Below are 15,469 nucleotides of genomic sequence, written 5' to 3'. Positions count from 1 at the left end.
AGATTAGCTTGGCTTCTTAAGAGGTGATTTAATCCAGTTTACAGGAAAAAAATTCAGGAGATGTAGCTGAGAGGTAATACAGGCTTTAGTGCACCTGGGGGTGATGTAACCATGGTGGGGACCAGGGCTGGCTGGAAGGGTCTGCAGGGTCCCTGGGTGGACCTGGGAAGCCCCTGGACCAGCCTGGTGCTGGTGCGAGAACGGCCAATGCACCCCACCTTCACCTATGGAGCTGGGGCACAAGGGAGAACCTGCAGCAGCAGAAGGCCAGAGCAGTGGGACACGGCAGGGAGGATGTGACATGGTGGAGGTGGAGCACCCCAGGACCCCCATGCCCAGCTGCCCAGCCAGCCCCACACATGCTCTCCCCACACTGGGCACTGACGCACTCAGGGGACCTGAGAGAAGAGCAGGAGAAAATCATTAGTGGGGTGGAGCGACAGATTCAGGGCAAGGGATTAGAAGAGCTAAATCGAGCTTGTGCGAGCAAGGGGGAATGCTGAGCTGGTGCAGGAGGAGCTGCTGGGGATGAATGTAGAGCTAGGCAGCACAGAGCCCCTCCACCCCACCAGCAGTGACCGGGAGCCACCTTAGAGGGAGACAATGCTGGCCCCATGGAGAGATGCAGCCTGGCCCATGTGCTGAGAAGATGAAGGACCACCAAAGACCACAACCCCGCAGAGGTGAACAGAGCAAGGGCACCCCAATACCTTCCAAACACAGGGGCCTGGGGCCCCAAGGACAGAGAAAGATCTCATCCTGCCTGGACACCTTACACACATCCCCTTGCCCCATAACTGGCCAATGACCCAGCTCACAGGACTCCCAGGGAACAAGGACGAGATGTCCCTGCCCAGCACAGGGACAGCACAGCCATCAGTGGAACTTCCACCACCCTTACAGAGCTGGGTCTCGGTGGGGAGTGTGAGGAGCCCCTGAGCAGTCAGGACCCCCATGCCAGAGGTCAGTGAACCACAGCACACATCCTGGCAGGGTGTCAGGGCAGAGTGGTGGCACAGCTCCTCCATTTCACACCATGACCTGTTTCATCGCTCAGCTGCCAGCAAGGAGAAAATGGCCTCAGGGGAACAACATGCCGAGTGCCAGCGCCCTGCAATGAGGCCAGGTGATAGGGCTGGACTCGCTACCAAATCCCATCACATCCACATCAGCATCCCTTTGCAGCACCCAGAAGGACACAGTGCTTCCTTGTCACTGTCAGAGCACACAATGGAGACCGTTCTGCCCTGGAACAGGGGCAAAGTCACACCAGGGGCTGTCATGCTCCTCACCCAGCCCAGTGCCTGGGTGCATGTCTCCAGAGGCACTCTGCCCCAGGGCCGGCATTTTAGGCAACTGTTCACTCCATGGCAGTGCCACAGCCAAGTGCCCCGGGCAGGGTGACATTGATCCATCACATTAGGCAACCCTGGCTGCTCCGGCCCCTCCTCCGCTGCTCCAGAAAGGTAGCAGTGAGGGCCAGCAGCTGGGAATTGGAAGCAGGGACAAGTGCGTCAGCACAACGGGAACGGGCACCTGGGGAAATCAGGCGGTGCCGCACCGCTGGGCAGAGGCAGGGGGGCCTGGGCCGGCAGTGTCGTGGAGAGGTATAGCTGCACACGAAGTGTGAGAACAGGGTGATCCTCCCCACCTTGCCCCCCTGCCCAGGACAGGCTGCTCCCGCCCTGTGGGACAGTGCACGTCTCACTCTGCATGCACAGCACAGCACGGCACTTCCGACCCCACCGTGCCATGGGCCCCAAAGGTGCAATGCACAGTAAACCCACACAGACCCACTGCAGGGCATGATCCCTCCTGCACACTTCTTTTCTCCCTCATCCCCTCACCAGGCCCATGAGCAGCACATACTCCTTCCTCCATTCTACAAATGCCACTCCTCCAGAGTGCAGCTCCTCCTCTTCCTCCACTGCTCCCCTTCAGCACTGCAAAGGCTTCTTCTGCCACCCCACTGCCACCCAGTCGCCCCCTCAAGGTGCAGCATCTTCACTATGCCACAAAGCCCCAGGTCTGGCTCCTTACTCAGAGCCTCAGGGCTCAGCACCACTCCCCTCACTCCCTGCCCCCACTGTCCCAACACAGCACAGTTTGCATCTTAGAGCAGTGCCACCAGCCAGCACCACACACTCTCCGACCCCTAGGTCTGCAATGCCCCAGGGAAGTGGGCAGAGGAGGCAATGCCTCAGGCCTGCCTGGCCCCTGTGCAGGATGAGGCCCACCCATGTAATAGCTCACAGCAGCCCCCATACACTCCCTGCACACCAGAGGAGCACATTATAGGGCTCTATGGGGCCAGCAAAAGCTGCCTCGAGCTCTGCTGATTGACCACCAGACCCTGCCCGCTGCGGGGCATAGGCTCCACCCACTTGACAGCTCTGCCTCCTGCAGTGTTAGGCTCCTCCCCCCAGCCACACGCCTGGAGTGTTCCAGCTCTCCCAGTGCAGCCCCAATGCCTGGTACAGCTGTGATGGTGATGCCAAAGGCAGCTCTGCCCGTGGGCAGCAGGTGCACGGGGGTGGCTTGTGCAGGGGCACCGACTGGTAGGGGGGACCATGTCGGTGGCTGCAGAGGGTGGCATCATTGGTGCCCTGCACCTGAGCTGCATCTCTCTCTCTCTCTCCTCCTGCCCCAAGCAGGCTTGGCATCACATGCTCCCGACACCTCCGTGCCCGGCCCTGGCACCCTGCCTGTCCTGGCAGCGGATGCTGAAGCCACATGCTCACTCCAGGCCAGAGAGCTGCCCCAGTGCTGCAAACACCGGGCACCCCAGCCTGCAGCAGGGTGGGCACAGCAAAGCCAGCCCTGGCTGGCCCCATGCATGCACTGCGGCGGGAGCCTGTGAAGCTCCGCTGCCACCCTCGGCAAACCCATGCCCATGGCTGTGCCAGCACAGCCACACCAGCAGCCACACTGCCCTTACCTTCCATGTCAATGATTGCCAGCACGGCGCTGGTCATGGCCTCTCCCCGCTCATTCTCGGCAATGCAGGTGTACACACCAGCATCCTCCTTCTTGCTGTCCCGGATCCAGAGGGTGCCATACTCCTCCTCATGTGGGGTCAGCAGCTCCTCATTTCGGTACCAGCGGAGGCTGGGCCGGGGGTTGCCCACCGCCACCACCCGCAGCCGGATGTCACAGCCAGTGCCGATTGCTGCGTTCTTCAGTTTCCGTGCAAAAAATGGTGCCGCAGGGCGAGCTGGGCCCTCCTCGGGTGCCCCCGGCTCTGCTGTGACCTTGGCGCGCTTTGGAGGGATGCCGGGGCTCGGCGGGGCTACCCGGGGCTCCCCACCAGCCTTACTCGTGCTGTCACGTTCCTGTGCTCGGTGCATGGTCTGCAGCTCCCCTGCCCACACTTGTGACCCCCGCCACCCCGAGCCAGAAGCACCGTGCCTCTCTTCTCCCGTTGCCTGCAGCCTCGGGGTGCTGGGTGCCTGCAAGGGGTGCCAGGGCAGCGGTGGCCCCCCAGTCCAGGTGCCGTCCGGTTTGGTACCTCTCCCCAACCAGATGCAGCCCCGAAGGTCGCAGGACTGTGGGCAAGTGAGGGGTTATTTTTAGGCGGGGGCTCGGGTTGCTGCTTGCCGAGCCACCACTCACCACGCGTCTGGTGAGGTGCAGCACCCACACCCCATGTACCGCTGCGACCCCAAGCCCGCCCAGCACCTCGGCACCTGCTGCTCCACCGGCCTGGGTGTGAGTCCCGGGAGTGATGACTGCTTGCAGAGCCGTCCCAGTGTTCGGGCCGTGGTGTCCCCCCCTTGCCTGCCCCGTCCCGCGCGCGGCCCTCTGTGAGCTGCACTCCCTCTGCCCCCTCTCCCGAAGTGGCAGCTGCCTCTGATATGTCACATTCCTTGGCCAGGCTCCCCCTCTCCGCGCCTGCCGCCCTGGTCCGGCAGCCCAGCTCCACTTGCAAAGATAGAAAGGGGCCAGCACCTTTCCATATTAGCAGTGAGGCTCGGGGGGGGGACCCAGCTTTCCTCTCTGCCTTCCCCTTCTCCAGTGGTGTCACCGGATCGGGACATAGAGACCCTGGTGGCATGTGGAGGGAAAGGACACCGTCACGCTTCCTGCAATGCGAGACCCCAGGCAGACACCAGCCCTGCAAGGCCCCTTTGCCCCACCCCCAGTAGGCAGCAAAGAGGGGGACCCCTGCAACCCTGTTCACCCCAAATCCACCCTGCTGGGAGACAGCAAAATCTCATTTCTCTCACCGAGTTCCTGCCTCACTGCTCTGGGCAGTATAGTTCCCAGACATCCTCCCATTGAAGCTATGCTTGGAGCAGCAGCACCCTGCTGCTGGGATTCGAGGTAGCCCATGAGTGCTCCCACATGCTGTGCTCCAGGTGGTGAGTGACCAGGGACTGCCTGTGCCTTGTGCCACTTCACCACCCCCGGGCAAGGCAGGGCTTCCCCAGCTCCTGGCACGACAGCACACGTCTCGGCACCTGGCCCTGGCCGCCCTCGCTGGGGGCTGTAAATCTGGGTGAGCAGGAGGCAAGCGACACGGCACGCTGCTTCCCGGCTGCAAACCAGCCCAGCTGGCTTTGGCACAGCCCATCACCACCAGCCCAAGGGTGCCAGCATCAGTGGAGCATCACCGCCAAGAAGATCCTGGGATCCCCCAGCTTGGGTGGCTGGGGTGCGCTGGAGCAGGATGCCTTGCTAGACCCCCAGCCTGGCTGCAGAGAAGCTGAGCAAACCCTAGGGTCTCAGGAGGCTGGAGGAGAAGCTTCCCGAGCCCTGGGGGGGTCTCTTTCCTGCCTGCACTGCCCTGCGGGCAAAGGGCTACTCTGTCCCTTGCCTGTCATTCCCAGCCCCAGGGGCAGAGTCTGAGCAGGGCAGGGAGGGAACTGTTGTCCCTCACCGGGGCAGCCCTGCGGACCATCCTCGATGTCACAGGGCCACCTGCTGGATACAGAGCTTGAGGTCCTACACACCCCCATCCCCAGCTGACCCCGCAGCCAAAACTGTGGTTCGCCACACTAGATTCTCAGTCGGGAACCTCCCAGCACCGTCATCACTGCTGCCTTGTCCCTAAAACATCACCCCCTGTGAAGCCCACTGCCCTCCCAGGGCTCTGCTCGGTGGCTGGGGAGTGCGGATCCCCCAGCATCTCTCAGGACAGAGTAACCCTAGATCCCTCTCTCCCTGTGGGATGCTCAGACCCAGATTCCCCAGCTGCATCCCCCATCCCCCACACCCCAACCACGGGGAAAGGGATATGTGTGTTGGCGGGGAGAGGGCATAGGGGGCAGTTTGAGGCTGGAGGTTGAGACTGGGCTGGGAGCGGGCATGGGGTGGTAGGTTTGATGCCTGCTTGGTGCCGGGGCAGAGGTGGATTTGGGGTGAAGATGGCTGTACTTGCAGATCAGTGACAACGGCGAGGCGGGCTTGGAGAGGTCCTGAACAGGTCTGGTTCTGGTGCACAGCTGGCCTGGGTTAGGGCAGAAAGGGGCAGCTGTGGGGCTGAGAGCCACCAGGCCATGGTGTGAGGACCTGGGTGTATGGGGGTGGGCGGGGTAGGGGACAATCAACCCAGAGCCCCTGCAAACCTGCTCAGGGCTCAACTGCTGCAGACACTGGCGTCAGCAGGGCTTGCCCACCCAGTGCAACTGGGAAACCTGCCACTAGGGGCAGCAAAACACTCTGGGGCATCTTCAGCGTGAGTCATCTCTGTGTTCTGGCGGACCAGCACCCTAAGGCACTGAGAGGAGTGGCTGACAGGCCAGAAGGCTGTGCTGCCATCCAGCGAGACCTGGACAGGCTGGACAGTTGGGTGGGGAAAAATTTAATGAAATACAACAAATGCAAGCGTAGAGTCTTACATCTGGGCAGGAACAATCCCAGGTTCCCGTATAAGATGAGGAACGACCTATTAGAGAGTAGTGTAGGGGAAAGGGACCTGGGGGTCCTGGTGGACAGCAGGATGATCATGAGCCAGCACTGTGCCCTTGTGGCCAGGAAGGCCAATGGCATCCTGGGGTGTACCAGAAGAGGGGTGGCTAGTAGGTGGAGAGAGGTTCTCCTCCCCCTTTACTCTGCCCTGGTGAGACCACACCTGGAATATTGTGTCCAGTTCTGGGCCCCTCAGTTCCAGAAGAACAGGGAACCGCTGGAGAGAGTCCAGTGCAGGGCAACAAAGATGATTAAGGGAGTGGAGCATCTCCCTTATGAGGAAAGGCCGAGGGAGCTGGGTCTCTTGAGCTTGGAGGAGACTGAGGGGTGACCTTATTAATGTTTACAAATATATAAAGGGTGAGTGTCACAAGGATGGAGCCAGGCTCTTCTCGGTGACAACCAATGATAGGACAAGGGGCAATGGATGCAAGCTGGAACATAGGAGGTTCCACTTGAATATGAGATGAAACTTCTTCACAGTGAGGGTGACAGAACACTGGAACAGGCTGCCCAGGGAGCTTGTGGAGTTTCCTTCTCTGGAGACATTCAAAACGCGCCTGGACGCCTTCCTGTGTAACCTCATCTTGGTGTTCCTTCTCCAGCAGGGGGACTGAACTAGATGATCTTTCAAGGTCCCATCTGATCCCTAACATTCTGTGATTCTGTGATGGATCAGGGGGATGCTGGCAACCCTCTAGTCCAGCCCTGGAGGTCCATGCATTGCCCTTCCCGGATGCCACCTCTCCACCACCCCATCCCATCCCTGCCCCAGAGAAACACCAGGAGGAAGGGGTGATGCTCCGCTGTTTATTTCAGCCGCCTGAAGAGTCACATAGATGCGGTGGGGTGGAGGTGCAGTGGGGTGAGGGGTGGGGGCACCTGCCCTGGCCCCCGGGCCTCTTTCCGGCTCCTGTCCTTCTCTCCCCCCTCTCTCCCACTCACTCACTCCTCCTCTCTCCTGTGTCCACCTACAGGTACCCTCTCAGCTCACCGAGCCTGGCCCCACACAGCCTCCTGCTGCTGGGGGTCCCCACCATGGGGGGGCGGGCGCTGCCCTTCTCTGCCCCGTGGGGCATCCTCTGGGGCCAGGGGGAGCACAGGACCCCAGTCCCTCTGGACTGGGAGCGGACGCAGGCTGGGAGCACCCTGGCTCCGAGCTGGGTAGAGAATGGGGACTTGATCCAGACCCCATTTCTCCCCACCCCTGGCACCGCTGCCGTCCATCTGGAGAAGTGCCAGCTCCAGGGACGCCAGTGGTGCCGGTGCGGGGGGATGGATCCCCTCTCCCACGGGACAAACCCTGAGCCCGTGCCCAGCGCGGGAAGGGGCTGCCGGGGATCCAGAACCTGCTGCTGGGACCATCCGGCTCTCCAGGCAGCTGGCCCAGGCCACTGCCTGCTCCCCCCAGCCCCTTCTGCTCGTTCCCTCCCTCCCTCCTGTTGTCCCCCCTGGCCCGGGCCTGATCCTGACGCTGGCATTGCTGCTGCAAAGCTGCAAAAGCAGAGCGAGCCTTTCAAAGCTGAAGGAGGGAGCCCGGGAGGCGCGGGGGTCTGGAGGCAGCTGCGCAGGGAGACCCCTCGGGCAGTGCTGGGGGAGCACCAGGGGCGAGGTGGGGGGCAGGAGGGGGGCTTGGCGGCGGGACGGAGGCAGGGACAGGTGCCGGTGGGCTGCTGGGGCAGCCTTCTCTACAGCACTTCGTGCTGCTGCTGGGTCGCCTCACTCACCACCTGTCGGGAGAGAAGCATGGTGAGATGCCATGCCATGACCACACCGGAGCCCCAGGCATGGGGACAGGTACCATACTCAGTCCCCTGTGCCTCCCCATCACCCCCCAGTGCTGCCCTGTGCGCACCTCTCCGTCGCGGGTTTCAATGGTTTTGATCATCACAGTCTTTTTGGTGTGCACCTCGGAGCCACGCTGGTCTGGGCTGGTCTCTGCAGGCAGGCGGACACAGGGGATGGGATCATGGGAACGAGTGACATGGGGCCAGAGCAGTGGGGCTGAGGTCACTGGAGAGCTTTAGGAGCCCTGTCTTACCCCCGCGCCCCAACTTGTGGCAGCACCCATCTCAGTGCGCCCACCCTAGGGGCTCAGTGTGACATCTGTGGGTCCCTGACCTGCCAGCCTGGCTTCAGCCCCCCGGGAGGGAGATTTACCCCCCTAAGGACATGTCCCAGGCACCCTCCTCATAGAGTGATACTCACCTCGGAAATTGAGTGCGGAGGCAAAGGCCTGGTGCATGGGGATGCTGATCCTGCAGGGACACAGAGGGGAAAGCTCAGCATCCAATGCCCCAAGCCCTTGAGAAGCTGCTCACGGGGTAGGAGCCCCCAAAAAAAGGTTGACCCTGCTGGTCCCCCTGCCTTGTCCTGCTCCCTCACTGCTCACCGGTTCTCCTCGCCCTCCAGCAGCTTGCGGTATGTGGCAATCTCCACGTCCAGAGCCATCTTGACGTTGAGCAGGTCCTGGTACTCACGCAGGTGCCGGGCCATCTCATCCTTCAGGTGCCGAATCTCCTCCTCCAGCCGGGCAATGGTGTCCTGGTACCCACCAGCCTCCCCCGCGAAGCGCTCCTCCATCTCCCGCATCTGGCGCATCAGCGAGTCGTTCTGGGAACACAGGGGGCTCAGTAAGGTGGTGACCTGGGGTGGCCAGGGGACACCTTGGGTGAGAGCTCAGGGTGTCCTAGGGGAGAACCATAGACCTGGGGAGAGCTGTGGTCAGCCTTGGGCTGGGTCCAGCTAATGTGGGACCATGATGGGTGGCTGTCACCCTCCGTCTGCCCAGTGCTGGGCAGTAGGGTCTGGCAGGAGCAAGCTGGGCAGGTTGTAGGCAAACTCAAAACCCTCTGCTCAGGTGCCCAGGCCCCCCAGCAAAACCAGCCTACTCCAGTGGGAGGGCACAGAGAGGTACAGGAGCACCAGACAGCTGTTCAGGTTGGGGCACTGCCACTCTGATGACTGCTGTCTGGCTCCTGTGACTGTGCTGGAGCAGAACTGTTGTGCCTTGTTTGTTTGCAACCACCTTCTCAGCCTGCAACCAGACACTCTGAGCCCTGCGCCCGCCTGCCTGGAGCCTCTCAGTCTGGGGCACCTTTTGCAATCTGTGCCTTGGCTCCTGGGCTCTGCCAAAACACCTCGCAGAGGCCCAGATTGTCACTGAGTGAGGCACAGCCCAAATATAGGGGACAAGTCCTCTGATGGCAGCAACTCAGAGACCTGGGAAGAGTATGTTTCAGGGGTCCCTGAGCAGCCCCTGAGCAGCAGGTCCTTGCAGAGAGGCTGGGGGTCTCCCCAACGCTGCCCATGGCTCACCGTGCCCTTGAGGGCATCAATCTCGCAGGTGTAGGACTGGATCTGGTGCCGGTACTCCAGCATCTCCTGTTTTGCCTGCCGCAGCGCATCATTGTTCTTGTTGGCCGCCTGTGTCAGGTCAGACACCTGGGAAAAGGCAAGGGTCAGCTGGCACAGCCACCGAGACACCGGGACCCACCGCACCGGGGCCAGCCCAGAGTCTCCTGCCTACTGCACCTTGGACTTGTACCACTCCTCAGCCTCAGCAATGTTCTTGGCAGCGATGCTCTCATACTGGGCTCGGATGTCCCGCAGTGCAGCCGTCAGGTCAGGCTTGGAGATGTCCATCTCCACCTGGATGTGCTGCTCCTGCAGCTGAGCCTGCAGCTCCCGGATTTCCTGAAGGGACAAGGTGATGTTTCAGGGCACCTTCTCCCTCCCCCAGCCTCAAAGGTATCCATGGAAAACAGGGCCACCTCCGACCTACCTCTTCGTGCACCTTCTTGAGGAAGGCGATTTCCTCCTGCAGGGACTCAATGCGTCTTTCCAGGTCAATGCGTGCCAGCGTGGCTGCATCCACATCCTGAGGGGACACAGAGTGGGGGGTAGCAGAGGGGTGAACGTTCCTGGGTGTATGCGGGGAGCACAGGGACCACGCATTGGGGCTTGAGGGTGCAAAGCTATGCCCAGGGCCATGCCCTGGTGCTGGTACCAGTCTGCAGGGGGAGATGGGGGTGGGAGGGGAGGTAGGGGTCCCGTGCCACACAGGGGGTACAGGTACTCACGGCTCTGAAAGCAGCCAGGTTGTTCTCAGCCTCCTCCTTCAGCTGGATCTCCTCTTGCAGCCTGGAGGCAGAGAGAGGAGGTCAGGAGCACCCAGAGGGAGCCCTGTCACCTGGCAGCGATGTCCCCCCTTGCCACCCCCCAGACCAGTGTGTCCGGGTGGAAAGACGACAGATTGTCCTGCATTCCCGGCAGGCCGTGGGAAGGCTGGCAGGGGGCCAGGGGCTCTTCCTCCCATTCCCTATTATAGTCAACGCCAGAGAGAGCACAAAGGCATGAAGTCAGCTTGATGCCACACGCGCTGCTCCGGCCCTTGTAGGGGAGAGTGGCCGGCAGCCGGCAGGATGGGGTGCAGGATCCGGCACGGGGGACTCAAGAGGTGGCCACCAACTTGAGCCGTCCTGGGAACAGCAGGACAGGCGGGTTTGAGTGATGCTATGATATGGGGTTATGGAGCAGAGACTGCTGCGGGGTGAGCCCAAGGTCAGGGCTGGGGAGCCGGGCTGGGCCAGGGGAGGGACAGTGCCACAAGCTGCTGGTCAGGGGGAAGGCAGCAGGGAGGAGAAGGAGGTGCCCAGGCGATGCTGGCACATGGAGTGACAGGAACCTGACACCTGTTTGTTCTGTGCCCTGCTCCTCTGACATTCAGGGGTCCTCCATACTGCCATCCTAGCCTCCCAGCATCAGGGGCTCTGCCCCAGGGGCACCCCAGTGCTAGCCATCTGAGTCAGAGGCTGAGGCTGCAAGGGGTAGGCAGCTGGCAGTGTCACCCTCAGGAGATGGGGACTCAGGGTCCCCAGGGCACAGACGTCAGGAGGGAAGGCACGGACCAGCATCAGAACAAGTAGCTCTCACCAAGCACTTACTGCCAGATGCCCCCACACTGGTCAGTCCCTGGGGGTCACTCAGCCTGGCCATCCCTGTGGCTATTCCCCCCTGGCCCCAGCCCCCTCCCTACCACCAACAAGGCCCACAGCATCCTTGGGGGTCTCCACTGCTCCCAGGGTACTTTATATGCCCAGGCCTGGAGCATCCCTGGTCTGCGGAAGGGCATCTGCTTCCTCCCCTCCTGCCTTCTCCTGTGCAGTTGGTGGAGCACCCCCCAGTTCATCTTCTCCCCCGCCTCCACCTGCCTGGCTGCTTCTGCCCGTCTGTCCATCCCGCAGCACTCAGTGCACGCACAGGTTGGTCAGCCCTCAAAAGCATGAGTGAGGATGGGGAGCCCCAGGGGCAGCACTCCAATCCCCCTGCTCTGGGGGTCCCATGGCATCATAACCTGGCCTCAGCAGCCTGAAGGGGAGGGTGCAGAGGACACCCCTACTGCCAGAGCCATCCTGCCTACTGGGTGCTACCTGGGTGCCTGGCGAGGGCTGGCAGCATTTGGGGTGCTCTGCTGAGATGCCCAGGCTTTTGACACCTCCCCCGCCTTGTCCCACACAGCTAGGACAGCTCCCCCCACCCCACATCATGGATTGGGGAGCACCCAGCACTGATGCAGCAGGTCACAGGTGCCCTTCTCTTTCCCAAAACTTGCTGCCAGGACCTGGAACCCTGCGAAGTACCCTGTGGGTGGGTACAGCCAGCAAGAGGCACATCAGGGTTTCTCCCCCACTCTGAGAGATGTGGTGAGTGGGACAGAGGAGCGGGGCCATGATGGGCTCTGAGCATGGGGCACAAGGATGGCAGTGGGCACCTGAGGGGCTGACAGGTCGAGCTCTGCCACTGCCCATCCCTAGGGATGGAGATGCAGGGATAGATGCCCACAGTGACACACCAGGGCCCCTCCTCACCTCTGCTTGAGCTTCTGCAGGTCATCAAGCAGGTTGTCACGCTCGACTTCAACACGAGCCCGTTGGCCGGTGAGGGCATCCACCTGGCGCCGGAGCTCCCGCAGCTCCTCCTCGTACATCTCGGCCACGCGGGTCGGCTCCTTGCCCCGCAGGCGGTTCACCTCAGCCACCATGAGGGCATTCTGCTGCTCCAAGAAGCGCACCTTCTCAATGTAGTTGGCAAAACGGTCGTTGAGCTCCTGCAGCTCCACCTTCTCATTGGTGCGAGTCTGGAGGAACTCCTGGTTCATGGCATCAGCCAGGCTGAAGTCCAGCAGCTCGCCGGCACCTTGGTAGGCACTTTGGTAGGAGCGCAGGGGCGTCACACGGGTGGTGCGGAAGCTGGACAGGGTGGGGACAGCTGAGGTGCGGGACACCTGGTAGACGCGGGAGGTGACAGAGCTTCCACTGCTGCCCTTGGTCCCGAAGGAGGCACGGGGGAAGACCGGGGAGCCACCAAAGACCGGGGAGCCGCCAAAGGTGCGGCGGTAGGAAGAGACCCGCTGGCTGGAGGAGTAGGACTGGCTCATGGTGGCGGCGGCGGGGCGGCGAGGCCGGAGCAGGGAGCAGGCAGCGGGGCTGGCGAGCGGCCGACAACTCGGCGAGGCGTCAGGAAGGGACCCGCGCGGCCGCTATATGTATCCTGCTGACATCACCCGCCCCTCCTGCTGCCGGGCAGCGGAGGGACGCTGCTGCTGGGGGGGGACAGCAGACAGCCCCCGCCCACCACCCCTCATTTGCTCATGTAGCTGGGCTGTGAACCCCCGGGTGGACAACAACAATGCCCACAGAACCTCAGGCACCCCCAGATCCCAACGGTGTATCAGCCTCCCCACTATACCCCACCACACTTCCCTGTCTCTGGGGTTGAGAGGCTGTTCAGAATCCCATAGGGGTGCAGTGCCACCCATGGGGGGTCCTCACAGACAGAGAGACTGCCTGGGCTGATGCTGGGAGGGAAAGCAGGGGACTCAGCCCTTCACACCCTGACTCGACCTTCCTTGAGCCCCTGCCTGGTAGCTGTGGTCCCCAAATTGGCTATGAGCACCACAAAACGCCCCTAATGGTGCCTCAACACACCCCACAGGAAGAGCATAAGGCTCAGCTTTCCATGTGGGGCCAAACTCCAACCCCACTACCCAGAGAGGGGGCAAGAGAGAGCCCTGGGGAGGGGATGTTGTGTGGGGACCCTGCCCTGAGTGAGCTTGTGCTGACCCACCACCCAAAGCCCCCTTTCTGATACAGGGGGCTGAGCACCAGCTTGGGGCTGGGCATTTTCGGGGTGCTGCTGAGTGACCCCAAGCAGGTGCTGGGTCCAGAGTGGTCCTGGTGACATCACCCCCCCGGTCCTTGCTCCAGCACATTCCTGAAGCAGCAGGCACCCAACGAAAATAGCCTTCCGAGCTCATACGCGTGGGACATACGTTTTATTTATAGCCGGGGGAGGCACCCTGTTAACCCTTCTTGCACTAGGCCTGTGGAGAGTGTGGCTGGACAGGGAACCTGCCCGGAACAGCCCCAGCCCCTCCTTGGTCCTTTGTCACCCAAGAGTGGGACAAGGTCCCCAGGCCATTCTGGGGTGCTGTAGGCTCTAAGTGTCTCCTCAGCCTCCACTTTGGCCTAACAGTACTTTGAGGACCACAAAGCCCAGCCTGGCTCCCCAGACAAGGAATACCACAGTTCACTCCAGGACCCCCAAAACAGCTGCCCACCTCCTGGACAGGTGTTTGGGCAGGGCAGGGACCCCTGGGGCCACACACAAACCTATGCAAGATAAAGGGGACATTCTGATGGAGGAGGGGCTGTGCTGGGGGACCCTGTCAAGGGTAATAGCCCTTGCCTGGGCAGCACCCCCTCCTCCCAGGCCCCCCAGCACACCTGGTGGCCCCAGCCCTGCCCAAGCCAAGCTGTTTTGCCTGGCATCAGCTGGCAGAGCCCCAGAGCCTCTGTCCCTAGAGGGCCTGACAGAGGGGACCACAGTACCACTGGGTGACTCAGCAGCAGCTCAGGCCTGCCCGAACCCAAACCTTCCGACCCCCATCCCAGCTGTAATGCAGATGCTGAGCAGTGCTAGGGCTCTCCTGTGCCAGCACTGGCATGGCAAAGGCTTGAGCTTGGTCACAGCAGCATCCTCAACTGCCCTGGCTCTGGGAGGCACTCCTGCCTGCTCCCTGCCACCCCCTGCCACCTGGAGGGCCGACAAAGATCTGAGCCCCATGGCCATGCAGGTGGGCAGAGGCTCGATGTCACACATCCAGGCTGCCCTCCCCAAGCTCCCCATCCCTGGAGCCCTCCTGGTCACCTAGTCACAGCATAATTCAGCAGCTTCCCGGAGGGTGCGCACTGCCTGATGGAGCCTGCCTTTAAAAGGGAAGGTATTTCCAGATGAGGTTGTTTCATCCCAGCGCAGGGGGGAGGATGGATGGAAGGAAGGGGGGGTTTGTGGGGGGTGGGGGGGAGAAGATGGAAAAACAGACAGCATCCTTTCTGCTCCCGGCCCTGCTCCAAGCACACCCTGTGCATCCCTGAGCCCCGCGTACGTGCCCCGCCTGCCCTGCGAGTGCGGGCAGGGTGACATGACAGCTCTTAGCTGGGATGCAGAAGGGCAGGTGGGTCCCACATCAGCGTGGGGGACCCAAGGGGTCTGGGCCAGCACGGTGCCAGATGCACTGTTCAGCCATCCCTTCCTGTGACTCCATCCTGATGTACCCCTGGGTGGGGGAGGATGGGCCCCCAGTGTGGTGTGTCCAGCTCAGCACACTGCTCTGATGCTTCGGGTAGGGCTGCAGTGATGGAATCCCCTCCTGTAAGGCCTGGCGAGCCCTTGTCCCCATCCCTGTCCCACAGAGCAGGGAGGTGCAGGGCTGTGTTGCCCCAGGGAAGGGAAATGCTTTCCTGAGCACTGTGCTAGAGGGGAAGCGCTCAGAGGGGTTGACCAGGAGCATCCTCCTGACCCCACTCTGGGACAAACTGTTTGAAGTGGCCTTTCCTCAGCTGCCATGACAGCCTTCCAGGATGACTCTGTGCAGGCAGGGGCCCTATGTCTGGCAGGGGGAGGACAGATGCCTTAGACTTTCTGCAGCCTCTTACGAAAGCCACGTCTGCATGCAGGACTTGGCGGCACGGGAAGCAGGGGGCGAGGAGCAGGAGCCAGGGACGCTGCCAAAGTCCCATCCCAGGGACATGACCCCAGAGACTCTGTGCCAGCTAGGTCCCCAGGGCTTGTGAAAAGTGCAGAGCAGTGGTGCAGGGATGCAGTGCAGAGAGACAGTAGGAGGGATGCTGCCTCCCTCCCTGCTCAGCCCTGTTCAGCCTCCCCGCAGCTCCATCCCAGGCCAGGCTGACCCAGACCGACGGAGCCTGGGAAGCAGCTCCCGAGCCCCCGCGCTGGCCCGGCCCCAGCTCCCATTTGGCCATAGGATGAGGCTGTTGCCGGGAAGGCACTGAGAGCTGGAATGTCAAACAACTCCCTCTGGCCATGACATCTCCCTGAGCAAAGCCAGCTGCATCCTGCAGCCGTTCCTCCTCCCCAGCCCTCCCTCCTTGCTGCTCCCCCAGGATTTAAGCCACGCGGGGAGCTGGGCACAGCCTCCTTGAGCTGTGGGTATCCCAGGGCTTGGAGCTGGGCAGGATGTGGGGATGGGGTACCA

General features: G+C 62.0%; 2 protein-coding genes across 3 annotated transcripts in view; both read right to left on the bottom strand.

Moving 5' to 3' along the window:
* SPEG (striated muscle enriched protein kinase) overlaps nt 1-3,818 on the bottom strand; it is a 38,705-nt gene extending 34,887 nt beyond the window's left edge. Inside the window, exons 1-2 of one of the 2 annotated variants that reach the window (XM_071810936.1) lie at nt 3,687-3,818; nt 2,939-3,545 (exon numbers count right to left, since the gene is read on the bottom strand). In XM_071810936.1, the coding sequence (XP_071667037.1) occupies nt 2,939-3,347 (409 nt within the window). In that variant the 5' untranslated portion in view covers nt 3,348-3,545; nt 3,687-3,818. Of the gene's footprint in view, nt 1-2,938 lie in introns of both variants that reach the window. The other variant, XM_071810937.1, reaches the window with a different exon arrangement.
* Nucleotides 3,819-6,706: 2,888 nt separating this feature from the next.
* Nucleotides 6,707-12,441, bottom strand: DES (desmin). The gene is made up of 9 exons (XM_065840409.2): nt 11,781-12,441; nt 9,993-10,053; nt 9,695-9,790; nt 9,445-9,606; nt 9,229-9,354; nt 8,303-8,523; nt 8,119-8,168; nt 7,766-7,848; nt 6,707-7,640 (listed from the first exon to the last, which is right to left on the bottom strand). Exons 1-9 carry the CDS (start codon nt 12,347-12,349, stop codon nt 7,599-7,601), a joined length of 1,410 nt encoding a protein of 469 aa, XP_065696481.1. The 5' UTR covers nt 12,350-12,441; the 3' UTR covers nt 6,707-7,598.
* Nucleotides 12,442-15,469: the final 3,028 nt, after the last annotated feature.

This window comes from Patagioenas fasciata, chromosome 7, assembly GCF_037038585.1.
Source record: "Patagioenas fasciata isolate bPatFas1 chromosome 7, bPatFas1.hap1, whole genome shotgun sequence".
In the NCBI taxonomy this organism is placed as follows: Eukaryota; Metazoa; Chordata; class Aves; order Columbiformes; family Columbidae; genus Patagioenas; species Patagioenas fasciata.
Note: the sequence above shows the minus strand (reverse complement) of the source record. Positions and strands in the feature narration are given on the sequence as shown.